This window comes from Mobula hypostoma, chromosome 21, assembly GCF_963921235.1.
Source record: "Mobula hypostoma chromosome 21, sMobHyp1.1, whole genome shotgun sequence".
Lineage (NCBI taxonomy): Eukaryota > Metazoa > Chordata > Chondrichthyes > Myliobatiformes > Myliobatidae > Mobula > Mobula hypostoma.
The window spans coordinates 52,071,903-52,099,685 of NC_086117.1; the positions used below are offsets into that span (position 1 = coordinate 52,071,903).

Genomic DNA, 27,783 nt, shown 5'->3' on the forward strand with positions numbered 1-27,783 from the left:
TCCAGTCCTGACAAAGAGTCTCAGCCCGAAACGTCGAACGTCATTTCCATGGATGCTGCCAGACCTGCTGAGTTCCTTCGGTATTTTGTGTGTTACTCTGAATTTCCAACATCTGCAGAACTTCTTCTGTTTATTATTAAACAAAAAAATAACCAAAATTGGAAGGCACATTTGAGTCAACACTTAAATACAGCCCTTTGGAAACATAGTGGGCAGAAACTTCCTACAACATCCAGCACAGGCTGACGTTGTGGGAGCTCTGACTGAAGCACCATAAGAACCAGAGTGAAATAAAGATGGAAGAAAGATTGAATAGCATGAAACTATTGTAGACAATTGCAAGTAAGTAAAATCAAGAAATTATCTAGATATTTGTTTTAAATTCCAGTTTTTATTACAAAAAAGTAACTGGTCCAGGTCTGCTTCATTTCAGCTGTACAAAACCTGATCTGTAAAAAGGATCCCAGTCGTATAGAAGGGAAACAGTAAACTGAGATGCATTGGATAAATGTCTCAGTGGGCTAAATTTCAACAGGTATTTTGTTTTAAACACAGGTTTCAGAAGGTAACCCTCCAGCACAGGGGTTCCCAACCTGGGGTCCACAGACCCCTTGCTTAATGGTATTGGTCCACAGCATAAAAAAGGTTGGGAACCCCTGCTCTTGCATATACATTTGCTGCTTGCAAGGGTTAAACATGCATCTGCATTTAAATTTTCAGACATTACACGGTGATCCACAAGTCAATGCTTCAATAACAAGCAAACAGCACACACTGTTAGCTTCAATCCCTGAACTACAGATCAACTTGGTTCAGTGGTCAGGCAAGTCTCTCCAGCAACTTCACACAATTCTATAAAATCCCCAGCAATCTCTCATTCTAAGCCAAGAGCACTCTACCTCATGCTACAGGAATATTTACTCTTTTAACCAATGTCAGAAAGCTGGTCGTATAGCCATGGTGACGCTGCCATCTCTGGAGCCACAGAACATAATCCAGTTGCTGCATCTCTAACATTTAAGTGATTTCATTAGCTGTGTACGTTGGGGCAGAAGGTGGATGGTACTGCATAAATGCATATCTTTCCTTCACACTACACCATGTGAATTAATGGTATATGCTTGTCCTACAAGGAGTAGTAGGATTATTCAGACAGACAACCAGGCTTGTGGTTGGTACGAATCAATGTGTCAGGACAGAGATTAAATAAAATGTTATAAGGAAAACGGTTTATTAGCCATTTCCCATTTATTTTGCACTGTCCCCAATTTAACCCTAACCTAATCAGGGGCAATTTACAATGACCGATTAACCTACTCAGTACGTCTTTGGACTGTGGGAGGAAACCCCACACATTGCACAGAGGACGTACAGAGAACAGTGCCAGAATTGAACTCTGAACTCCAGACTACCTCAAGCTGCAATAGTGTTTCCCAAACGAACCATCAAACATTCAGACTACATTGACACTGAACAATATGTTGTTTGGGTAATCAAATGTGAGCAGCCACAGATTCTCAAGAAGCTGACTCTGATTACATGCATCTCAATGGCAGAGGCAAATGGAGTTCCATCACTGACCTCAGATACTGGCACTGACAAGTTACACAGCAGAAACTCTTTCCGGTATTAAATGCTGCTTGCTTCTGTCTGCTACAAAGATTGTTGGAAAGAGGGCCTGAAAATCAAATTCTGAAACAGCTGTAGCCCAGATAATTCTGGTGAAACAAGGGAAATGGACGATGTTTTGCCATCTTGGTTGGACCTTTAAAACAAATCAAAAAGGCAGGCTTGTGCACTTTGTGGAAATCAACAACATAGAGGACGAAATTCAATTCAGTCATGCGGCCATTATAAGCCAATGACTGTGAGAGAGCTTCAAACTGCCGCATCACAGGAACTTTGTGGAGCCGATCATACAAACTTACCACGGACTCTACTATTAACTACAATTGCACTAACCAATTCGCTTACTGCATCAATCATGGTCTCTTCCGCCATGGACTCCAACCATCAACCAAAGGGTCTGAAGACCCCGATCTACAGAGATGGCAGTGAACATCTGAAACTTCTTATCAAGACCAAAACCTCCCTTTGGTGTGTAGCCCCTCACCATTTTAGTGTCATTTTTCTGTATTTGTCGCCTCATTCTTCGCACTCTGAGATAGAGCTAACCAATGAAACACTGGGAAAGTGCTACCGAGTTGCCGACTGTTTAATCAGGTTATCAATCCAATGATACCACTGATAAATTAAAACACTTTCAGCAAACATGTTAATATTGATTTAAATCATGCATGAGTCTAGAGTCGCTCAGCGGAAGGGTGAAGGACGGGACTAGATGTCTGCCCTGTCAGTATTTAAAGCAGGCCTGCCTCTTTGTTCTTAAAAATTACATTTGGCTCATACAAACGGATACCTGATAATGAACACTGTAAATCGTCAAAGAACATGGCCACAAGATTTACCAAGTACTTTTATATAGATTGGAATCTAGAAACCAAACAAGTACAAGTCCCTCACATTCACAAAGAACAGAAAACAAACACCGAAAACTCCACAGCCTCCCCTGGAGGTTTAAAAGCAAATGTAGTATTAACTATACATTAGCATGTGGCTATTTCATTGGAGACATTCAAACTTTAATTTACATCAGTCACATCAGTGAGTTAAAAGACACTGGAAAAGAATTAGCAGACACAGCAGCATTTCCTTTAAGATTAAGTTTTATAAACCCGATCTTTTGAAAGTTTCACAATCTCACAAGCATTTTCAATCATAAGTCTTCATAGGCAGAAAATCCAGTCCAATTCCAAGGTATTGCCCAAGTATCCTGGACAAAATAAGGCTGCACAGACAGGGTCCATTTGTACAGTAACGTACCCAGTCACAGAGGATGTGCAGACGTGCCAAGACTGAACATGAACAGCTCTGACTGGCAATTTAGATAGTAATATTCCACTGAAAACTCTAGCATGAAATATTTTAATATCTGTGCCACTGTTATAGCATTTTATTGTTATAAATGTTACCCTTCCCCAAAATCTCTTCACTGCTCTGGGGAATTTCATCATAGCTGGGCAAGGAGTACAGTTAATGAAGAGGGCAGGGAGAACCCCAGCCAATTATTCCGAACAGCGAAACAAGACAGCAAAACAAACAGTGCATATCACAACCAAAGTCGGACAATCTGTCTGCTAGGTCAGAGGTCATCAATGGAATCGGGTCACTGTACAACCCACCAGTGATCATGTTAAATTGCAACACTTCTGGAATCTGGTAACATTCTCTTTAGTTAATGTAAGTAAGCCCGACAGTGAACTGTCCAGGTGGTGGATTGGGTTGTCTTAGCTTACTGAGAGAAAGTTAAACCGCGACGTCAAAAACAAAAAGGTAAACCTTTAACCTGAAATAACTTGCAGAAAATTGTTGAAGAGATGTTTCAAAAGACCAAGCATATTAAACTTATTCATTCTATAGTCACAGTAGCTCATATTCCTAATGTTTTCCTGTGTTTCCAATTTAACCCAATGTTTCCAATTACCGCAAAGCAATTAAAGTGGATGTTTATAATCTACACTCATAACCTCATACTCCCAGCAGCAAATTTGGTTTCAGTGGTGAAAAACAGAATGAAATGACAAAGAAAGACTACAAGAGACATGATTGAAGTGGCTGTACAGTATACAAAAAAACCTACAGTTCAGCTACTGAACCAACTGTAAATTTCCAGAGAGCGTCAAATATACAACCACTTTACAAGGACCAATAATCTTCCAAAAGGAAACTTACACAAAAATGATTTCCAAAACAGTAAAAGGGATTTACGATCTTTTCTAAGGTATAAACTGATCTAGAGTAAAGATTTTCTGTACAGTTGTGGCACTGTGAAGCAATTTGACAGTGCTGCCCCTAGATTGCTGTCAAATGTAAAACTATGTCCTCGAAACAAGATGATAAACTGTAACTGAAAATAAATTGTAGAAAACTGAATGAGTTTTAAGGTGTACGCACACTAGTCACATCTCAATCAGTAACTCATGTACCTAATGCCTTTGCTTTTTAAGCCCATCAGTAATGTTACCAATTCCAGCGAAGCAAATTAAAGCGTACTTAGAAGGAATTTGTTTTGATTTTTCAGGATCTGAATTGATTGGAGCATCAAAAGTCTCCTACAATGTAACTCCTGGCCTCTACAAAATTCTGTTAAACCCACAGACTCCCAACATACTTCAAAGGGTGTTAATATAAACAGCAGTAAAAGATCATTAACAGTGCGCAAAAGGGTTTCAGTCAAGTGACAACGTAATAAAAGCGGTTGTGACCAGATACTTTTCAAACTGTTTCTTCCATGCTGAATGTCTGCACGTGGTTAGACCACCCTTCGGACTTCAAAAAATCTCTTCAGATAGTAGATCTGTCCAAGCGTCATAGCAACTAGTACCAGAGCTTCGAAGAATGACCAGAGCACCACTCTGCTGTTTGTGTTGTCGTTGACTGTGCAGGAAACAGAACAAACAGCATTGAGCAAGTTAAGACCATAAAACTATGAGACTCTCCCACCATCGAGAAAACATCCTCTCCACATCCACTCTATCGAGGCTTTTCAACATCTGATAGGTTTCAATGAGGCCACCCCGAAATCTTTTGAGTTCCAGTACGCCCCAGAACCAAACACTCCTCAGATGACAAGCCTTTCAATCCCGGAATAATTGTCGTCAACATTCTTTGAACTCTTCCCAACGTCAGCAGATCCTTCCTTAAGTAAACCACAATAAAACAAACTACCAAACTGGGTTTTAAATCACTATCAGATCATATTGATATATCCACAATTCAGGAATCATGAATACCCCTCTCCCTTCACACCAGAAGTGTTTTCATTCTTTGTAATCCATTGCACAGCAGCTAGTGCTGCGACCAGATTTTATTCTGCTGCCATATTCCAATGGAGACAGACGGGAGGAATTACACCAACATGATGACAGTTAAGGGGACAAACTAGCAAATGATAGACCAGAGGAAATCATAAATCATGGGATCAGTCAAGAAAGTGAAGTCAGAGACGATGGCACTGGTGGGACCTTGTAAACTGCTATTCCTCCTCTTGCATTCTTCTGCCCCGGACACTGAACCAGCAATACAGTATTTTGGTTTATACCCAACAAGCCACATTAGGAAACCACATTTATCAGTCTCTCTGGTGCCGCCCCTCCTTCTCTTCTCCCATGGTCTGCTCCCTTCTATCAGATTCCTCCTCCTCCTTCAGCCCTTTACCTCTTCCACTCATCACCTCCCAGCTTCTCACTCCATTCCCTCTCTCCCACCCACCTTCCCCCTCACAGTCTCACCTATCACTTTCTAGCTTGTCCTCCTCCCACCTTCTTATTCTGGCTTTTGCCCCCTTCCTTTGTAGTCCTGAAGAAGGGTCTCAGCCCAGAATGTCAACTGTTTATTCTTCTCCATAGATGCTGCCTGACCTGCCAAGTTCCTCCAGCATTTTGTATTCCTAAAACTCTGCTTACACAGATGATAGTTTCTTTTTACATTTTAGAGATAAAGCATGGAACAGGCCCTTCTGGTTCATCGAGCTGCACCGCCCAACGAACTACCGGTTTAACCCCAGCCTAATCACAGGACAATTTACAATGACCAACTAACATACTAACCATTACTTCTTTGGGCTGTGGGAGGAAACCAGAGCACGCACTAGAGGGCACGTACAAAGGACGGCGGTATTGAACTCCGACACCCTGGGCAATAATAAATGTTCGAGCTCGATAGCGTAGCCATTTGTATAGCAAACCTTCCACTAAGGGTCAGGTAGGATCAGCCTCTGGGAAATCATTAACTAGCCCAGAAACAAGGTTAACACTAAGCAACGCACTAAAGCAGAGATGCACTTACTTGCTCTGTGAATCCGCTCGCGCACTTCCATGTACTCCTGCTCGTGCTTCACCGCCGTCATGGCCACAGCCAGCTCATTGATCATTTCTTCCAACTTGTTCTGGTGAGCTTTAGCGAGAAACAAGATCAACATGAGACCTCCCATATCCTGCTGTTACCCTCTGGTCTATTAAAGCCATTCCTCGCAGCAAACAGGCAACCTTCCAAAGCTCCACAGCGTGCAGATGTTACCTCAAACACAACAAGCAAAACCCAATTTGGGAAAAGACTTCCACAACTTGTAAAATATAAAAAGTTTGAGAGAATGTTGGAAAGAAGAATAGGTTTATCAAATGGTGAACAAGATTCAATTCTGTGGTACGATAAAAATAGCTATAAAAAATAACAGACTTACAGTGGCAAATCTTTGCTGCTCAATACTGACATTCATCACATGGTCACGATTTTAAAAAAATAATAAGCAAAATATTATCATGGTAAAAAGACTGCAGTAAATGCACGTTAATGAAAAGGCAAAAATGAGTGTCAGGGTGGAGATACATCTCTACCAAAGGAGATGTAAGGCACTCCTCCCCTCCGCTAGCCTGCAGGTCACCCTTGGGCAAGGTGTAGCACCTGCTTAGCCGCCCGATCAGGGTCACGTGAAGCCACAGAGCAGGAGGTGGATGGTCTTATGAGTAGCTAGTGCATGTCACAAGTCCTGATTATGTGACCATTGATAATGGCTGGGGTCATCCGTCTTGGAAAGGCACTGCCAAAGAATGCAGCAATGGCAAACCACTTCTGTAGAAACATTTGCCAAGAACAATCATGGTCATGGAAAGACCATGATTGCCAAATTCATGCCAAAAAGTAAAAAAATCAAAGTAAATCAAAGTGTGTGACCCAAAATGTCCACAGTGAATCTGTCATAGCTACAAGGATTTTAGCTGTGATTAAGGACATTATTACAACTGATTCTTTGTAGTTCTGCTGCCAAAAGCTTCCAAACCATCAGTCGCCTTGCCCATTTTCACACCTTATCACTGAGTTAGTATCGTTAGCACACACAGCCAACACACAACACTGGGAAATGCCACAACGATTCCTGTAATCCAGAGGGAAAGAGTTCATTCCCAAATGTAAATGGAGATTCCACAAGCCAGTTGCATCAGCCAAGAATTAGGGAATTGTATACAGAGAAAAAAAGACAGCAAAGAGGTGCATTAAAAACATTAAGTTGACATACCATCCCAAGTATTCCCATCACCTGAAGGGAAAGGTAAACAGAAGGACAAGGGATAAATACAACTCCAAAGTAAAGAAACAGAAAGCAAAACAGGGCAATGAATTCAATGTCCTGATATTATATGTGTGTCCTCGGCTTTCAGAAATGTAGCCTTATGCAGTTCAACATTTGCACTGGCAGATGTACGTAGACACAGGCACCAAAGTGAAAATGCCTGAGGAATGTTTACAAACAGCTGCTAAAGACTATAAGATAATATATAGGAGCAGAATTGGCCCGTTGAGTCTGCTTTGCCATTTCATCATGGCTGATCCATTTCCCTTTCAGCCACAATCTCCTGCCTTTTCCTCGTATCTCTTCATGCCCTGACTAATCAAGAATCCACCAAAGCTGCCTGTGGTAATGAATTCCACAGATACACCACAATCTGGCTTTAAGAAATTCCTCCTCGTTTCTGTTCTAAATGGACTCCCTCTATTCTGAGGCTGTATCCTCCAGTCTTAGACTCCTCACACTTTAGGAAACATCTTCTCCACACCCACTCTATCAAGGCAACATTTAATAGGCACACACTGGCTTGCTTTAGCACCAAGAGCTATAAACTCATCGATGTTAGTCATGGATAGAGGACACTCAGCCCTTCACCAACATACTGACCCATTCATATTAACCCTCATCCTCCAGCACTGAGATCACAGCCTTCACTAGTTTATCTAAACACCTCCTAAATGCTTTAGGCAACTGTTTCTACCTGTTTCCCAGGATGCATTCCACTCTCTGGCTGAAAATTTAACCCTCACCATTACCTTCCGGTTAGAAGAGGTGAGGGGAAGCTGGGTGGGGGTATGAAGTGAGAAGCTGAGAGGATGATAGGTGGAAAAGGCAAAGGGCTTGAGAAGGAGGCATTTGATAGGGAGAAAGGGAAGGAGGAGGGGCACCAGAGGGAGGTGATAGGTGAAAAAGGCAGAGGGCTGGATGAGGGTGCCAGCATCTGCAGAATCTGCTGTTCTATGATTTTTAACTATGTTATCTACCTGCAGCACCCCCTTCACTGACATTTAGACTGGCCCTTTATTCCTCAATACTCCCAAGGTGATTACCATTGATACATGTTCCAACCTCAATAATACACCCATAGAACATCACCATTTCTCAGCCCATTCCACCAACACCCAGGAACTGAACACTACCCTCCACAACATTAACTTCACTGATCTGCGAACTTGCTGATCACGCCACCTACATCCACATCCAAGTCACTTACATTTGTTCTAAAGAAGGCTGCCAGCACTGCTGTCTGTGAAACGCCACCACAGTACCATCAGACACACTAACCCACCCCTCCACACCCCAAACCACCACTACTTTCACTTCCTGTCAGAGTCACCTAAGGTACAGACACCTGTGCCTAGTCTCACTTTATGGACAGTCAGTCTATAAGCCATCTTATGTATTTATATTTATTGTGGTATTTTTCTTAATTATTCTACTTTTTATACTACTGTGTTTTTTTATGCTGATTTGGATCCAGAGTAACAGTTATTTTTTCTCCGTTACAAATGCGTATTGGAAATGACATCAAACAACCATGAATCAGCCTCAGTATCCGACTGCCAGGGCAATTTTGGATCCAATTCCCCGGCCTGCTGAGGCTCCCTAAGAACCCCAACAGTTTGGCCCAGTCTCCCAAGTGAAACCTTGTCGAAAGCTTTACTGAAATCCATGTAAATCACATCTGTGCTCTCAAGAATGTACCAGGCAAAGTCAGACTGGCAGCCCACGGGCAGTCACTGCCACGTTAATTGTCTCTGGTCAGTCCCCGACTTTCCAGGCGATCATTAATCCTCTCCCTCAGAATGTTTCCCTAATACTGATGTTACACTCACAGGGAAAACCCTGTGGTTGCCAGGCTTTTCTTTGCTGCCTGCATTGAGAAGAGGAACCATATTTGCTGTCCTCCAGACATCTAGGACCTCACGTGTCAGTGAAGATTTAAAACTCTCAACCAGAACCCGAACAATCCCTTCTTTTCAACATTTAATCCCAAGTGACAAGAGAGAGATCAGACCCATCACTTCAACTATTGCATCACCAAACTGGGATAAGATTCCAATCAAATGGTAAAGGCCACTCTAAAAATAGGTTTCTCGGATTAAATCAGACCTCTTGTATGCAGCAGCAGGTAATTAAACATCTTTCATCTCTCTGAAGCCCAGACACACACAAGGGAAATCTTACACTACGAATCCTCTGAATCTTTAGCCAGGACTAAGCCATTTTTTTCTACTCCTATACACCTTAAATCATATCCTAAGATTTTTGGTGAATCAATTGGGCAAAGAATAACTGCACAATAAATTACAATTTACCCAATGAGTCTTACGTTAGTTATTGTTCATTACAACCCTTGATACTTGAATCTCTCTCAGACCACTGGAGCTCACACTGAACAATCTTCCATACACAAACGCAGGCGCCTAGCCACATAACTAGAATTGCAGAAACACAAACTTCATTGTTACACTTCAACAAAAACATTCTGTTCTTTAAAACAGATCACCAGAAACAAAGGTGTCTACTGTGACAAGACCCCAACTGGTGCACAAATACCCTTTAGCAAGAGGTCTGCATGCGGCCCACGCCTTTTTGTGACTCTGACCAATTGCTGTATGCGACCTTGACCCATGTTTTTCTGCGACTCTGACCCACATGGTCCCTGCCTGCTGTACCATTGGGGTAGAAAAGACAAACACGGAAACAGCAGCAACCGGACAGAAAGTGAAATTCAAAACACATCAGTTCCTTCAGAATAATTTCCTGCCTTGCAACTAAGAACCTTGGTTTAGGGTAAAGAAATTCTGAAACTATCCCACTACCCAAACAACAAAAGCAAAGCCAAACAGCCTTTACATGGTACTTCAGATATAACTCTGCACAATCCACATTTTCCTGTTAAACCCTCCAAATATCAAAGAACATCAAATAGCAACAGGAAGCAGTTGAGAGACACGTAAACAGATTGGTTGAGTTGAATGGCCTGTTCATGTGCCTATAACTTACATAGGTGAACCCCAGGTCTTAGACACCAAGGAGAAGGGGCCAGGGCAGGATTTTCACCACCCACAACGACCCTGCAGCCCCTGAGGTGATGGGATTGGTCAGCAACTGGCCACCGGTCACTGAGCTCTTCCCCTTCTGGCCTGTTCTAACAATGAAAATATTCATTTGCTGCAAAATGCAACTGAATTCGGGCAGAAAATCAGGGCAAAATGGGGGGACAAGGAAATAGTGGATGAACTGAACAAGTATAAGTCTTTGCTGTGGAAGACACTAGCATGTTGGTGGAAGTTCCAGGTGCCAGGTGTCATGAAGTGTGTGAAGCTACCGTAACTAGGGAAAATCTGAAGGTAGGTAAATCAGCTGGGCATGTTGGTATACACCCCAGGGTTCTGAAAGAGGTGGCTAAAGAGATTGTAGAGGCACTAGTAATGATCTTTCAACAATCACTAAATTCTGGAATGGTTCCAGAAGACTGGAAAATTGCAAATGTCACTCCACTCTTCAAGAAGGGAGAGGGGCAGAAGAGGGCCAGTTACTCTGACCTCAGTGGTTGGGAAGTTGTTGGAGTCAGTCTCAAGGACGAGGCCTCAGGGTACTTGGAGGCACAAGATAAGGCAGGCTGTAGTTAGCATAGTTTCCTCAAGGGAAAACCTTACCTGATAAATCTGATGGAATTATCTGAAACAACAACAAGCAGGATAGATAAAGGAGAATTGGTTGACATGTACGTGGAATTTCAGAAGGCCTTTGTCAAGGTGCCACACACGAGGCTGCATAACAAGCTACAAGCCCTTGGTATTAAGAGGAAAGATTCTAGCATGGATAAAGCAGGAGACAAAGAGTTGGAATAAAGGGAGTCTTTTCTGGCTGGATGCGGGTGACTGGTAGTGTTCCACAGGGGTCTGTGTTGGGACAGAATCTTTTTAAGTTTACCTTATACATCAATGATTTGGACGATGGAGTTGATGGCTTTGTTGCAAAGTTTGCAGATGATATGAAGACAGGTGGAGGGGCAAGTAATTTTAAGGAAGTAGAGAGGCTACAGAAGGGCTTAGACATAGTAGCTGTGGAGGCCAAGTCTGCGTGTATATTTATGGCAGAGGTTGATAGGTTCGTGACTGGTCAGGGCATGAAGGGACACGGGGGAAGGTAGAAGACTGAGGCTGGGAGGAAAATTGGATCACAGAAACATAGAAAAACTACAGCACAATACAGGCCTTTGACCCACAATGCTGTGCCGAACATCTTACTTTAGAACTTAACCCAGGTTACCCATAGTCCTCTATTTTTCTAAGTTCCATGTACCTATTGAGGAGTCTCTTAAAAAACCCTATCATATCCACCTCCACCACCATCACTGGCAGCCCATTCCACACACTCACCACTCTCTGTGTAAAAAAAAAACTTACCCCTGACATCTCCTCTGTTCCTCTATCCAAGCACCTTAAAACTGTGTCCTATCTTGTGACAGCCTTTTCAGCCCTGGGAAGAAAGCCTCTGACTATCCACACGAACAATACCCCTCATCATCTTATACACCTCTTTCAGGTCACCTCTCATCCTCTGTCACTCCAAGGAGAAAAGGCCAAGTTCCCTCAACCTATTCTCATAAGGCATGCTCCCCAATCCAGGCAGCATCCTTGTAAATCTCTTCTGCACCCTTTCTATAGTTTCCATATTCTTCCTGTAGTGAGGTGACCAGAACTGAGTACAGTACTTCAAGTGGGGTCTGACCAGGGTCCTGTACAACTGTTACATTACCTCTCGGCTCTTAAACTCAATCCCACAGTTGATGAAGGCCAATGGAATGCACCTTAACCACAGAGTCAACCTGCACAGCAGCTTTGAGTGCCTATGAACTCCGACCCCAAGATCCCTCTGATCCTCCACACTGCCAAGAGTCTTACCATTAATACTGTATTCTGCCATCATACTTAACCAACTAAAATGAACCACCTCACACCTATCTGGGTTGAACTCCATCTGCCACTTCTCAGCCCAGTTTTGCATCCTATCAATGCCCTGCTATAACCTCTGACAACTTTCCACACTATCTGCAACACCCTCAACCTTTGAGTCATCAGCAAATTCACTAACCCATCCCTCCACTTCGTCATCCAGGTCATTCATAAAAATCACGAAGGGGTCCCAGATCAGATCCCTGAGGCACACCACTAGTCACCGACTTCCATGCAGAATATGACCCATCTACAACCACTCTTTGCCTTCTGTGGGCAAGACAAATCTGGATCCACAAACAAGGTCCTCATGGACCCCATGCCTCCTCACTTTCTCAATAAGCCTTGCATGGGGTACCTTATCAAATGCCTTGCTGAAATCGATGTACACTACATCTACTCTTCTACCTTCATCAATATGTTTAGTCACATCCTCAAAAAATTCAATCAGGCTCGTAAGGCACAACCTGCCTTCGAAAAAGCTATGTTGACCATTCCTAATCATATTATGCCTTTCCAAATGTTCATAAATCCTGCCCCTCAGGATCTTCTCCATCAACTTACCAACTACTGAAGTAAGACTCACTGGTCTATAATTTCCTGGGCTATCTCTACTCCCTTTCTTGAATAAGGGAACAGTATCTGCAACCCTCCAATCCTCTGGTACCTCCCCCATCCCCATTGATGATGCAATGCCACAGGCTCAGCAATCTCCTCCCGCACCTCCCACAGTAGCCTTGGGTACATCTCGTCCGGTCCTGGAGACTTATCCAACCTGATGCTTTCCAAAAGCTCCAGCACATCCTCTTTCTTAATGTCTATATGCTCAAGCTTTTCAATCTGCTGTAAGTCATCCCTACAATCGCCAAGTTCCTTCTCTGTAGTGAATACTGAAGCAAAGTATTCATCAGGTACCTCAGCTCTCTCCTCCGGTTCCATACGCACTTTTCCACTATCACACTTGATTGGTCCTATTCTCTTACGTCTTACCTCTTGCTCTTCACATACTTGTAGAATGCCTTGGGGTTTTCTTTAATCCTGCTCACCAAGGCTTCTGGCTCTCCTAATTTCATTCTTAAGCTCCTTCCTGCTAGCCTTATAATCTTCTTGATCTCCATCATTACCTAGTTTTTTTGAATCTTCGGTAAGCTTTTCTTTTCTTCTTGATTAGATTTTCAACAGCCTTTGTACACCATCGACCATGACGAAATGGCAGTGCAGACTCGATGGGCTAAATAGCCCAACTCTGCTTCAATATCTTATGGTAATAGTTAATCTGACATACTGCAACAATAAATGGTGTGCAGCAGTGTGACAGTGGCCCTGTTTAATGAATTGAGTTCAAAAGCCAGAAGTTAACGTTGCAACTTTATAAAACCCACGTTGGTGGTAGAGGCAAATAAATTAAAGGCTTTTCAGAGATACTTTGATAGGCACGTGGACGTAAGGAAGACGGAGGGATTTGTAGGTACGAGGGATTAGTGCTTTGGTGTTTTTGATTTGTTTTTTCTAGCTGGTTTGGCACAACATTGTGGCCCGAATGGCCTATTCCTGTACTGTCCCATCGCTGCCCATCTCTACCAACATTCCAGTTACCAATCCAATGGCCCCACTCTACTACAGCAACTGCGAAATCCCACCTTCCGTTTCCATGTCGTGTCCTTTCGGTGCCTCTCCAATGTCAATCGTGAACATGACTATTTTGGGGGTCATGGTAGACATTCTGTTACTGAAACAGAATTTATACGTCCCGTCCATGTGCGCAGCAAAAGTGTACTTCCCACTGGACTCACGGTCCCCCTTGTAAATATTTTTGCCATCAGGTCCCGTAATCTGCAAAAAAAAAAACAACCACTGAAGTTCTTGCAAGTATGACAGTCAAAATGTACATGGAAGGAAGACAGATACTTGATACAACTCCAAAGGACATAAAACAGATTGAAGCAGCTTTATCTGCAGTTTCCATGTGGATAAAGACATGCACATTTGTCATTGCCCCAATCAGCTAATTAAACAGTGAACAGGATCATGAGACCAGGAGCAGAATTAAGCCATTCATCCCATCAAGTCTGTTCCACCATTCCATCATGAATGATTTATAATCGGAATCAGGTTTAATATCACCGGCATACATCGTGAAATTTTTTGTCCACAACCCCATTTTCCTGCCTACTCTCCATTGCCTTTGACGAAATGACGAGAAGTAACTAATTGGTATTAGAAGATCTAATTAATGACATTTTCAACAGTGTGTAATCACCCCTCTCCCTCGACCGGTTTAAGATGGTGCTGGTGAAGCCCAGTGACTACTTACCGGCGGCAAACAAAACTAAGAATACAACTAAATACTTTATTAATAAATACCTTCTCTAATAAAACTTATGGCAAATGATCACAGCAAATAATGGAGAGGCAAGTGAAGACAGGACTGAGTTGAGGGTCGAAGCTTGTGGGATCGAGGCAAAGTCAGAGCGAGGAGAGGTGAATTCAAGGCCAGTCCACCTAAACTAAGAGCGAAGTTTGATCAACCTAAGTGCCAGTCTAATTTAGAAAGGCCGGGTAGGGGCCAAAACTTGGTGGCAGGGTCCAGGCCCAGAGCATATAATTGCGACAAGGATTACCTGATATTTGAAAGATTTAAACACTGGGCCAGATGGATTGAAAAGGCGGGTGTCTGGACAAGAGGCAAGATTTGGGTCAGTTTCTGCTCGCTGCTTTGCAGCGTTTCCTCTGCTCTGAGCTGAGGCCAAAGCCTGCTCCAGGCTTTGTGTCCATGGACTCACTTTTGTTCTCAGTGCCATTTGCTTACTTTTATTTGCACGATTTGTCTACCAACAACCCCCCCCCCCCGGCACATTGGGTGTTTGACGGTATTTTTTAAACAGGTTCTTTGCTTTGAGGCTGCCTGTAAGGAGACAAATCTCAAGGTTCTATACTTTGACAGTAAATGTACTTTGAAACAGACAGCATATCTCCAATCCCTGTTTAGTCTCTTGGCTGAAATCAGAGGTCCTGACTTGACGTAAGATGTGGAGATGGAACCACAGCCCTTAACTAAAACATAAAAAGAAAAGTACTGAGTAGAAAAGAGCAACCACCAAATCATGATACAGTTATACTGAAAAGGTGATGTAAACACACACATACAAGCAGTTTCACTTGCACATCTGTGGGGAAGCTGACAATCTGATCAGTATGAAGAGTCTCTAAATTAAACAACCAAATCACCAGACATACAGTAATTTAGTTCTCCAGACTCACTTTCTCACAGATAACAAAACTGACAGAATGAGAAACCATCAAGCACGTGCATGGCTACTGATTGAATTTACTAAAACTCTACAGCCCAGCGGTGGGGCACAGATCTATCAGATCTTTAATCAGAATCCATGGCATGCTGTGCACTGGCCTGAATACACCATCATTTCTAGTGGAGTCTAACGTTCCGAGTTCCCTGAGCTGTAATTTCAGCATCCATGCGGCAAGTACTGTTTTGGGCCCCTCATCTAAGAAAGGAAATGCTGACATTGGACAGAGTTCAAAAGAAGTTTACAAAAATGATTCTGCGAATGAAACGGCTATCATTTGAAAAACGTTTAATGGCTCTGGGCCTGTACTCAATGCATTTCAGAAGAATGGGGGAGGGACCTATTGAAATATATCAAATGTTAAACAACTTAGAGTGGATGTGGAGAGAACGCTTCCCACGATGGGGGAGTCTACGACCAGAGGACACAGCCTCAGAATAGAGGGATGTCCATTTAGAACAGAGATGAGAGAGATTTCTTCAGCTAGAGAGTAGTGAATCTGTGGAATTCTTTGTTACAGGCAGCTGTGGTGGCCAAGACATTGGCTATTTTTAAGACAAAGGTTGATATGCTCTTGATTAGTCAGGGCATGAAGGGATAAAGGGAGAAAGCACGAGATTGGGGCTGAGGGGGAAAATGGATCAGCCATGATCAAATGGCAGAGTAGGTTCAATGGGCTAAATGGCTGGCATGGTTAGAGCATTGGCTGATTGGTAGGAGGCAGCGAGTGGGAATAAAAAGTTTCTTTTCTGACTGGCTGCCAGTGACTAGTGGTGTTCTGCAGGGGTCGGTGTTGGGACCTCTTCTTTTTATGCTGTATATCAATGATTTAGATGATGGAATAGATAGCTTTGTTGCCAAGTTTTCAGATATATGAAGATTGGTGGAGGGGCAGGTAATACTGTGGAAAAAGGACTCATTGATTAGGAGATTGGACAAGAAAGTGGCAAATGAAATACAGTGTTAGAAAATGCATGGTCATGCACTTTGGTAGAAGAAATAAATGTGCAGACTATTTTCTAAATGGTGAGAAAATCCAAAAATCTAAGTTGCAAAGGGATTTGGGAGTCCTTGTGCAGAACACCTTAAAGATAGTGGCAAGGAAGGCAAATGCAATGTCAGCATTCATTTCAAAAGGTCTAGAATACCAGAGAAGGGATGTGATGCTAAGGCTTTAAGGCAGTGGTGAAGCCTCACCTGGAGTATTGTGAACAGTATGGTACACCTTGTCCAAGAAAAGATGCGCTGGCATTGGAGATGGTTCAGAGGTGGCTCACAAGGATGATTCCGGGAATAAAAGGATCACCATGAGGAACGTTTGATGGCTCTGGGTCTGTACTCACTGGAATTTAGAAGGATTGGGGGGGAAACTCATTGGAACCTTTCGAATGTCGAAAGGCCTGGATAGAGTAAATGCAGAAAGGATGTTTCCCATGGTGGGGAAGTCCAGGATAAGAGGGCACAGCCTCAGGACAGAAGGGCCTGAATAAACCATCATGCCATTTAAACAGTGATGCAGAGAAATTTCTTTAGCCAGAGTGTGGTTAAACTGTAGAATTTCTTACCACAGGGAGTTGTAGAGGCCAGGTGGTTAGGTGTACTTAAGGCAGACATTGATAGGTTCTTGATTGGACACTGCAACAAAGGTTACAGGGAGAAAGCCAGGAAGTGGGGCTGAGGAGGGGAAAGAGGATCAGCCAGGATTGAATGGCAGAGCAGACTCGATAGGTCAAATGGCTTAATTCTGCTCTTATGTCTTATGGTCTTATATTGCCTAAAATGCCTAGGGGCTTCATAATAGGAACTGCAGAATGCATAGTTCTGCAAAAGATGGAGTGTTCTTTTCCTTGTGTAACATTCAGCTGTGATGTAGAATGCAAAATCTGAAAGGGCGGTGAAAGCAGATTCTCTGTAACTTTCAAAAGATAACAAATATCGATAGGCTGTGGTGAAAGAACAATGGAAAAATGAAGAGCTTTTACAACCACTGCACGTTCCTGTTAAGGTGAAGGACAAGACTTGCAGGTTTCTGGAACCCTGACTGACAAGTGGTACTGGGCCTCTAGTTAAGAAGGCAAAGAGGACTGGGCAGGCAAGGTGCAGCAAAATCCTGTGTGATTCTATAAGTATATTAAAATGGTGGCTAGCAAGAGAACAGGTGCCCCAAAAGTTCAGCAGAGCCATCTGTGCGTAGAACAAAGGGAAATGGGAGATTGTAATGAATATTTTTTCTCTGGGTTTTCCTGTGATTAAAACAATGCAAGCTAAGGAAATGGGGGAAGTGAGTAGTAGTGTTTTGCACCACGTATAATTCACATGTACTGAGGTACGGGGAAAAAAATCGCCCATACAGAACAATTCGGAAAACAGTGCAGTGAGATAGTAAAAGGTAAAGCAGTAACCAAATGTGTTATAAAATGCACTGCATGGCCATAACAAGGTACAGTGGTGTTAGAAAGTTTGTGACCTTTAGTTTTCTCTATTTCTGCTTTAGTATAACCTAAAATATTCTCAGACCTTCACACAAGTCCAAAAAGTAGATAAGGAGAACCCAATTAAACAAATAACACAAAAACATTGTACTTTTTCATTGAGAAAAATTATGCAATACTACATGTATTTGTTGGAAGTAGTACGTGAACCGTGGCTTTTTGTAACCAGTGCGATCTCCTTGAACAGCAATAATTTCAACCAAATCTTCCTGATAACTGTTGATCAGTCCTACATATTGGCTTAAGAGGAATTTTAGGCCATTCCTTCTTACAAAACTGCTTCAACTCTGGGATGCTGATGAGCTTCCTTGCATGAGCTGCTTGCTTCAGATCCTTCCACAACATTTCTATAGGCTCAGGACTTTAACTTGGCCATTGCAAACGACAGAAGTTCTTCTGCTTTAACCGTTCTTTGGTAGACTGACTAGTGCATTTAGGGTCGTCATCTTACTGCATGATTCACTTTCTCTTGAGCTTCAGTTCACGGATGTACGATGTCCTGTCGAATTTGCTGGTGCAATTCAGAATTCATAGTTTCATCAATGATGGCAAGCTGTCCTGGTCCCCGGGCAGCAAAGCAGGCCCAAACCATGACACTGCCATGTTGCATAGATGGGATGAAGTTCTTCTGCTGGAATGCAATGTTTGCTTTTCACCAAACATAATGCCTCTCGTTTCAGCCAACAAGTTCTGTTTTGGACTCATCCATCCACAGAACATTCTTTCAATCGCCTTCTGGCTTATCCACTTGGTCTTTAGCAAATTTTAGACAGGCAGTAATGTTCTTGGAGAGTAGTGGCCTTCTTGCAATCCTACCATCCACACCATTGTTCAGTGCTTGCCTGATGGTAGACTCATGAACACTGACGTTAGCCAATGCAAGGGAGGCCTGTAGCTCCTTAGATGTCACCCTAGGGCTCTTTGTGACCTCCTGGATTATCACATGCCTTGCTCCTGGGAGAGATTTTTGTTTGTCAACCACTTGTGGGGAGAGCAGCAACAGTGTTGAATTGCCTTTATTTGCATACCATCTGCCAGAATGTAGACCAGTGGAGCCCAAACTCTTCAGAAACAGGGTTGTATCCTTTTCTAGCCTGGTGAACATCAACTTTTTTTTCCTGAGGTCCTCAAAAATCTCCTTTGATTGAGACATGGCATACTTCCAAAAACCCTGTGGTAAAGATCAGACTTTGATAGTGAAGATTCAGGTTTATGTCATTTAAATAGGACAGGGCCTCCCACACTCACAACTGACTCTAATTTCCCATTTGAATCCTAGGAGGCTCACATACTTTTTCCAACAAATACATGTAATATTGGATCATTTTTCTCAATAAACAAGTATAATGTTTTTTGTTATTTATTTAGTTCGATTCTCTATCTAGTTTTAGGACTTGCAGGAAGATCTGATCACATTTTAGGTCATATTTATGCCAAAATAGAGAAAATTCCAAAGGGCTCACCAACTTTCTAGCACAACTGTAGATTGTCTGGTTGAGTGAAGGGAGAACCTATTTCTGAGCACCTCAGAAACTGATTAAGGCAGATCAATATTGCAGATAACCCAGGGTGCTGGATTCAGTTCTTACAGTCTCCAAGATTGAAATGTAAAAAATGCTTTGCAGGATTTGCTTTTAAACTTAGAACTGCAAATAATGAGAGAAACTACAAAGTAGAGAACAATTTCAATAGCTTCACGTGAAAAGGATGAGACACTAAATTAAATTGACATCTATCTTATACATTTGAGAGATACAGTGCGGAACAGGTCCTCTGGCCCACTGATCCACATCGTTTAGAAACCCTCTTATTTAACCCTAGCCTAATCATAGGACAATTTATATTAGTCTACCAACTCGTACATCTTTGGACTGCGGGAGGACACTGGAGCACCTGGATGAAACCCTCATTCACAGGGAGGATGCAAATGTATTCCAAGTGGTCTGGAGAATAACACTGGGGTAGATAAGCCCCTGTAGGATTAATATCCTCTGATTAACGGCTGGCGGGGTGAAGTTGAGTCTCTACCAAAGGAGACGCAAGGTACTCCTTCGCTCCACCAGCCTACAGGTTACCCTTGGGCAAAAGGTATAGCACTGTTTAACCCTGCAAATCAAGGTCACGTGGAGCAGGTGGTGGATGGTCGTATCCCAAGTCTTAGTTATGTGACCACAGAGACCAGGCAGACAATCTCTGAAGAGTATAGGTGGCCCCCGTTTTCCAAACGTTCGCTTTATGACACCTCGCTGTTACAAAAGACCTACATTAGTTACCCGTTTTCGCTAACAGGTGTTTTCACTGTTACGAAAAAAGGCAGCACGCGCCCAAACAGACAAGCTCCTCCTCCAGAACCACATTCTAGCCGCCATTGCTTAAACATGTGCTTTATCTCGATTTATTTTGTGCATCCGTTAGCAAGATGAGTTCTACGGTATCAGAAAAGCCTAAAAGAGTTCATAAGGGTGTTACACTTAGCGTAAAACTAGACATAATTAAGCATTTTGATCGTGGTGAATGAAGTAAGGACATTGTCCATGCGTTGAACTTGCCTGCGTCCACCATTCGCACTATTTATACATAGAGAGAAAGAATTTTGAAAGCTGCCAATGTTACTGTTAGTTCTGCTCGTAGCAAAGTCGTCTCTCTTAGTCAGCATCCAATAATGGATAAAACGGAAAGTCTAATGTTTGAGTGGATTGATGGGTGTACAAAGTGTGGTGTTCCATTAAGTTTCCTTATACTTAAAGAGAAATCAGTCAGTCTTTTTAATAAACTGAAGCAGAAAGCACTGGACGATGGTAATGAAAGTGTTGCGAAAGTGGAATTTAAAGGTAGTCATGGGTGGTTTGATCAGTTTCTGAGGCGAGGACAGCTTCATAGTTTAACGTTTACCAGACACAGTGCTGCGGCTGATACTGAAGCTGCCAAAAAGTTCCCAGCTGAACTGAAGAAAATAAGTTCAGAAGGTGGTTATTCGTATAAGCAAGTGTTTAACTGTGGCGAAACTGGCAATTAAGTCTTCCCGATTCTGGTAAGTGAAACTACACTGTACATACATTATTTCTACTTTATATAGGCTGTGTAGTTTTGTGTGTTATTTGGTATGATTTGGCAGCTTCATAGCTAAAAGGTTACTGGAGAGAGTGTTTCCGCCGAGAGCACTTCCACCGTGTTTCTGCCGAGAGCACTTCCACCGAGAGCGCTGCCATGAGATTTTCGCTGCGCTAGACAGTGCTACAGAAAAGTATTTCTACTTTATATAGGCTGTGTATTTATCATATTATTCCTGCTTTTACTATACGTTACTGTTATTTTAGGTTTTATGTGTTATGTGGCATGATTTTGTAGGTTATCTTTTGGGTCTGAGAACGCTCAAAAAATTTTCCCATATTAATAAATGGTAATTGCTTATTCACTTTATGACAGTCTGGCATACGAACCGTTTCATAGGACCTGTATTTCCAATGGCTGGGGTCACTCATCTTGTAAAGAAATGGCCATCCACTTCTGTAGAAAAATTTGTCAAGAACAATCACGGTCTTGGAAAGACCATGATCACCCACGTCATATGACATGGCACAAAACGAACGAATGGCACCTCCCTCCGCCCTTCGAGTCCTGATGAAGGGCCTCGGCCTGAAACTTCAACTGTGCACTCTCCATACATACTGCCTGACCTGCGGAGTTCCTCGAGCATTTTGTGTGTGCTGCTCTGGATTTCCAGTATCTGCAGAATCTCTGGTGTTTATGAATGAATGAATGAAGTTTACAAGTGTAAAAGGCAACTCAACTGAAACAAGATCCCGAGTCTTTACAGGTTGGACATGAAGATGATTCCTCCTGTGGGAGAATCTGGAACTTCAAAGAGGGGAGGGAGGGGGTCACAATTTAAAATAAGAAGTCGCTCATTTAAGACAATCAAAGAGAATTTTTCCCTCTCACAGAGAAACTTTTCTCAGACTTCCAGTTGGGCACAAGTCTCAATTTTAACCAACATTTCAACGACAAATTCTGTCATCTACATCAGCGATGAATACTGCAAGTAGACAGAACGTTCAAAGTACATTCATTAGCTAAGTATGTATACTTTATGCAACCTTGAGATTTGTCTCCTTTCAGAGGGTCACAAAACAAAGATCCCCTATAGAACCCATTAAAAACAAAAGACCATCAAACATTCAGCATGCAGAGAAAAATAACATGCAAATACAGCGAACAGCATTCAGAAATGAAGTTCACAATGCCAGGCATTATTGCAGCTGATTAAGAAGGCTTCAGTCCAGCACAGAGCAACAAGCCAAAATGGGAAGTCTTGTGTCGCAGACACCGACCATTTCAATCTGGCCCAGCTCTAAAATCACCAAATCCTCGGTTCATTCCTTGCCCTCTGTTCCTTTGATAAAGCCAGTAACTGACCTTACCAATTCAGCTTGGCCCTAAAGTCAAGGCTCAGATCATTCCTTGCCTCGGCTCTGCTGAATCGAATTACTTCAAGAGCATGGTGACCTGCCTCAATGACCACTGTCCAGCAGCACTTCACCCCAGTGATAGTGTTTTGAGAGGTTGGTGATAGAACATTAACTCCTGCTTGAGGAGTTCCAATTTGCCTATCAGCAGAACAAATCCACAGCAGATGCCATCTCATTGGCACTTCACCCAATGCTGGAACATCTGGACAGCAAAGGTGCTCTTTATTAACTACTCAGTACACTCAGTATTCAATACTATCACTCCATCAAACTAATCTGCAAGTTTCAAGACCTCAATACCTTCTTGTACAATTGGATCTTCGATTTCCTTACTTGCAGACTCCAGACAGTTTGACTTGGTAACAGCATCTCCTGCACAATCTCCCTCAGCACAGCTGCACCATAAGGCTGTGTGCTTAGTTCACTGCTCTACTCACTTTACACTTATGACTGTGTGGCTAAGCACAGTTCCAACAGCATATTTAAGTTTGCTGATGATGCTACTATTGTAGGCCGAAGAAAGATGGTGACAAATCAGCATATAGGAGGGAGACTGAAAATATGGCTGAGGTTATATGATTAGGCTAGGGTTGAACTGGTTGGTGGCTGTACGATGCAGCTCGTTAGGTGGGAAGGTCCTGTCCCACACTGTACCTCTGAATAAATAAATGAACAAAGACTCTCCACTAGTCACAGGCCTCCAGTCAGAGAGACAACCATCTACCACCGCTCTCTGGCTTCTTCCACAAAGTCATTGTCTAATCCAATTTACTAACTCTTCTTGAACGCTAAGCAACTGAATCTTCTTGACCAACCTCCCATGCAGGATCTTGTCAAATGCCATGCTAAAGTCCATGTGAACAACATTCACTGCCTTTCCTTTGTCAGCTTTCCTGGTAACTTCCTTGAAAAATTCTATAGATTGGTTAGACACGACTTACCACGCATGGAGCCATGCTACCCTTAATTAGTTCATATCTCTCTGAATACCTCTATATCCGGTCCCTTGGAATACCTTCCAATAACTTTCCCACAATTGACGTCAGGCTCACTGGCCTAAAATTTTTTGGTTTATTTTTAGTTTTTCATAAATAGCTGAACAACATTGGCTATCCTCTGGTACCTCACCTGTCGCTGAAGATAATTTAAATATCTCTGCTAGGGCCCTGGCATTTTCTGCACTTGCCTCCCACAGGGTATAACAGAACACTTTGTTACGCCCTGGGATTTATCCATCCTAATTTGCCACAGAATAGCAAGCACCACCTCCTCTGTAATCTGTCCATGAAGTTGATGCCATTTTGCATCACTTCTAAAGACTCGGTGTCCGTCTACTGAGTAAATACAGATGGAAAAAGTAATTTAAGATCTTCCTTATCTCCTTTGGCCTCATGCATAGATAACAATTCTGATCTTCCAGAAGACCAATTTTGTCCCTTGCAACCCTTTTGCTCTTAACATATCAGAATAACTTTTATTCTGACAGGCGCATATAAGCTTTGTACTCTCTAAACTTCACTTTCAATGCCTCCCACTTACCAAGTACATCTTTGCCAGAAAATAACCTGTTCTAATCCACAACTGCCAGATCATTTCTGATGCCATCAGAATTGGCCTTTCTCCAATTTAGAATCTATTTGCATATTTACTTTGAAACTAATGGCACTGTGGTCACTAAATGCAAAGTGTTCCCCTGCAGATCAAGTATAGTTCTGTTTTATCCTTTTAAATGGATTTAACAGTACAAAGTAAATTTATTATTGAAGTACATGCATGTCACCATATAAAACCCTGAGATTCATTTTCCTGTGGGCACAATAGAATAAATGAAAGACAGCACCAACAATGCAGAGAAACAACCAATGTGCAAAATACAACAAATGGTGCAAATACACAAAATAAATATTGAACATGAGATGAATCCTTGGAAGTGGGTCCATAAACTGAACAGTTTAGCGATGGGGCAAGTGAAATTGTTCCCTCTAGTTCAGGAACCTGATGTTTGAGGGGTAATAACTGTTCTTGGACATGTTGGTGTGAGTCCTGAGACTCTGTATCCCTTCAACGTTTAAGAGTAGTATGGATAGGCACATGGATGGTAGGGGTATGGAGGGCTATGGTCCCAGTGCAGGTTGATGGGAGTAGGCAGTTTAAATGGTTCCGCATGGACTAGATGGGCTGAAGGACCAGTTTCTCTGCTGTACTTTATGACTGAGAAATACAGTAGATTCCAGTCAACTTAGCCATCGGTTAATTGGGGTAGCCACTTACTTGGGTCAACTCTTAAAAGAACAAAAATTATTCAAAAATTAGCCAGGATTCCCTTAGTTAATCTGGGACACCATGCTACTTAATTGGAACAGGAGATTGTTGCCAGTTTCTAACTAGCGTCAGATATGTGCACTTTGTAGCCATTAAGACACTACACTGTGCTTAAAGCAAACAGTTTTTAAGTGGTGTCAATTGTGTGTGTATGTGCTTAAAAAGTAGTGAGTTTTGTCACTGATAGTTGGCGAGAGATAACCAGCAAGACAATTCAGAACCGTTTTGCTCACTGTGGTTTCAAGCATTCAGGCTTGGAGATGCCAGAAACAGCTGGGAGTGAAAATGAAACTATTTCACTACTTCAATAAGATAGAAACTACGAAGAATTTGAAGGTATCATCATTCACCTTGAATGTTGCAATGAAAATGAAGATTTGGAAGATACAATCGTTGAAAGCATTGTATGAAAGCAGTCCATTATCTGCACTAGGTGCGTGTGTGCTGGCTTTGCACATCAACAGTCAAAAGAACATGACGAGGATGTATTCCTCTGTAGATAAGTATTAGAACTGTACTGCAGAAGGATTGTTAGTGTTTTCATTTGTACTGTATTTAATTTAAATACATAATTTGTTTCCCTGTTTCATCTTTTTTTAATCCTTATTGAAAGGAGAGTGCTCAGCTACTGTTAAAATGGAATTGGATTAGTATTTGATAACGCAGGGTGAAATTCAAAGAGTATGAGGAATGGTCAGATAATGGGTCAATGTGGTCACTCCACCAGTGTTACTACTAAAGACTGAATTGTCAGCATTTTGACCGCAGCTTTCCAATTTTATGAAAGAGTTGTGATAAACTCTGGTGGAAACACTTTCCAGTTGCAGGTGGATCTGTATTCATTTCTGTAATCAAACATTGAAGGACTCAAACTTTAGATACGTTGGTCTTGATACATCATCTAGAGCAGGGGTCCACGGACCACTTGGTTAATAGTAGGGGTGGGTCCATGACATAAAAAAAGGTTGGGAACCCCTGATCTAAAGTTAGACACTACTCTAATATTCTGATGGAAAAAGAGGGAACAAAAGATGGCGCAAAGAGAGGGCTCTCAAATTAACAGATTTGTTTCCGCTTCTGGCAAGTGCCCTCTGCAATGTTGTAGTTGCAGAGTCAACTACACTCACAAAGTTCTACATTTGTACAGTGGAGAGCATTTAACTGGCTGCATCACTGTCTGGTATGGGGGGAGGGGGCAGGAGCTACTGCACAGGATCGAAGCAAGCTGTAGAGAGTAGCAAACTTAAGTCAGCTTTATCATATGCATTGGCCTCCATGGTATCCAGGACATCAAGAAGTGACGCCTCAAAAAGGCAGCATCTATCCTGAAGGACCACAACCACCCAGGACCTACCATCTTACCATTGCTACCATCAGGGAGGAGGTACAGGAACCTGAAGGCGCACACAGAACAAATCAGGAACAGCTTCTTCCCCTTCTGAATGGACAATGAATCCATGAACACTACCTCATTACTTTATTACTTGTAATTTACTTTACTATATAACATATATACTTAATGTAATTCACTTTTCCTATTATGCTTTGTATTGTACTGCTTCCGCAAAGACAACAGACTTTGCACCATATGCCGGTGACACTAAACTTCAATATTGCCCAAATAATGAACCAAAGGTCCACCATCTCATCGACAAACATAAACTTGCACTATACTGAATAACAGCAATTAACAAGTTAATAAAAATGTTGCAAATACACGATTCAAGGAATGTTTAACATAACATATGGTCTCTTTGCCAGAAAGTCTACATAATAAATAAAACAAGTTTACAGACATTTTATGTTTTGTAGAGTATTTAGATTTGCAGAGGCAGTTATTGTCTGGTTAAGTCAAAATGAAACATTTACCTTCAAGACCTGGGAGGTACAGTACTGTACTCACCTGCCCCATCCTTGAGATGCTCCCATAACCAATTATCTCACTTTAAGGACTCTATCTTGTTATCCCATCTTCTCGTTGTTTATTGCTATTTATTTATATTTCCATTTGCACTGTTTGTCGTCTTCTGCACTCCGGTTGAGCTTTTATTTATTCTGTTATAGTTACTTTTTTACAGAAATGCTGAGTATGCCCGCAGGAAAATGAATCTCAGAGTTGCATAGGGTGACATTTATGTTCTTCAATAACAACATTTACTTGGAACAGCTGAGAAGTGAGGGCGGGGATGGGGGGGTAACTTAGCGGGGCCCAGAGGTCTGCAAAACTCCTCTGCAAATTAGCTTGACAAGATCCACGTCTCTTTTCCTTTTAACCCTTCAATACCCGGAGTGCGAGTAACGCACAAATTACGGGAGATACTTTATGAACAAGTAATTTCGTCCTTGCACTGATTGGAACAAGGGGATTTGTCTTTATTCTATGATGACCTGTCAACTAGAAACCAGTTACACCAAAACTTCACCAAATTACAGAAAAATCAAAGTTACTTTCCTTAGTAACAGCATTTTGTACATGTGCCGAATGAAGTAATAAGACAAAGTTCCTGCAGAAGCATGATGAACAAATTTGCTTGGCTGCTGTAGGACCGCGAGCACGGCGGGGAACCCAATGTACCTGAGCCCGGCCACTGGTGAGGGAAGACCGGGTCCGCACACTCGGGCCTTCCAGCCACGGGACGTTACCCGAGGAGCCGCCGTCCCCAAGGGGGGCACAGCAGACTGACCCTCCTACCACTAACTAGGCCTACGGCCTAGGGAAGCCGGGCGCTCGCGTTACCTCCACATCGATGTCCAGGAAGCCGCCCTCGGCCACCTCGAAGATCAAGCCCATCTTGGTGCCCGACGTGACCTTCTCGAAGAAGCACTCCTCGGCGTGCGCATCGATGCTGACGAAGTACGCGGAGGCGCCGCACAGGTAAGTGAGGAGGCCGAACAGGACCGAACACTCGCCGAGCGTCAACATCTTGAGTCCGCGCTGAGGAGGCCAGCAGAGCCGAGCCCGCCTCAGCCACTGCCACGTCACCCCCGCCGTACCGCAACACGCATGCGTGGCCCCTCTGTCCGCGTACTGCGCCTGCG

General features: G+C 42.6%; 1 protein-coding gene across 2 annotated transcripts; it reads right to left on the reverse strand.

The window, feature by feature from the left end:
- On the reverse strand, positions 1–27,783 carry tmed2 (transmembrane p24 trafficking protein 2). 2 transcript variants are annotated; one of them, XM_063074009.1, is made up of 5 exons: positions 27,482–27,783; positions 13,794–13,986; positions 7,136–7,156; positions 5,908–6,015; positions 1–4,497 (listed from the first exon to the last, which is right to left on the reverse strand). In XM_063074009.1, exons 1-5 carry the CDS (start codon positions 27,665–27,667, stop codon positions 4,373–4,375), a joined length of 633 nt encoding a protein of 210 aa, XP_062930079.1. In that variant the 5' UTR covers positions 27,668–27,783; the 3' UTR covers positions 1–4,372. The 2 variants fall into 2 exon arrangements, with proteins under 2 accessions (XP_062930079.1, XP_062930080.1); XM_063074010.1 differs by lacking the exon at positions 7,136–7,156 and having other exon boundaries at positions 5–4,497; positions 27,482–27,760.

What these genes read in the sequence shown, in the direction of transcription:
- tmed2 (XM_063074009.1), bottom strand. Translation starts at nt 27,667, where the DNA reads ATGTTGACGCTCGGCGAGTGTTCGGTCCTGTTCGGCCTCCTCACTTAC. An exon ending in TCCTGGACATCGATGTGGAG is followed by an intron (nt 13,987 to 27,481) that starts GTAACGCGAGCG and finishes TTTTTTTTGCAG; the next exon opens with ATTACGGGACCTGATGGCAA. An exon ending in CGAGCGGATTCACAGAGCAA is followed by an intron (nt 4,498 to 5,907) that starts GTAAGTGCATCT and finishes TTTCCTGCACAG; the next exon opens with TCAACGACAACACAAACAGC.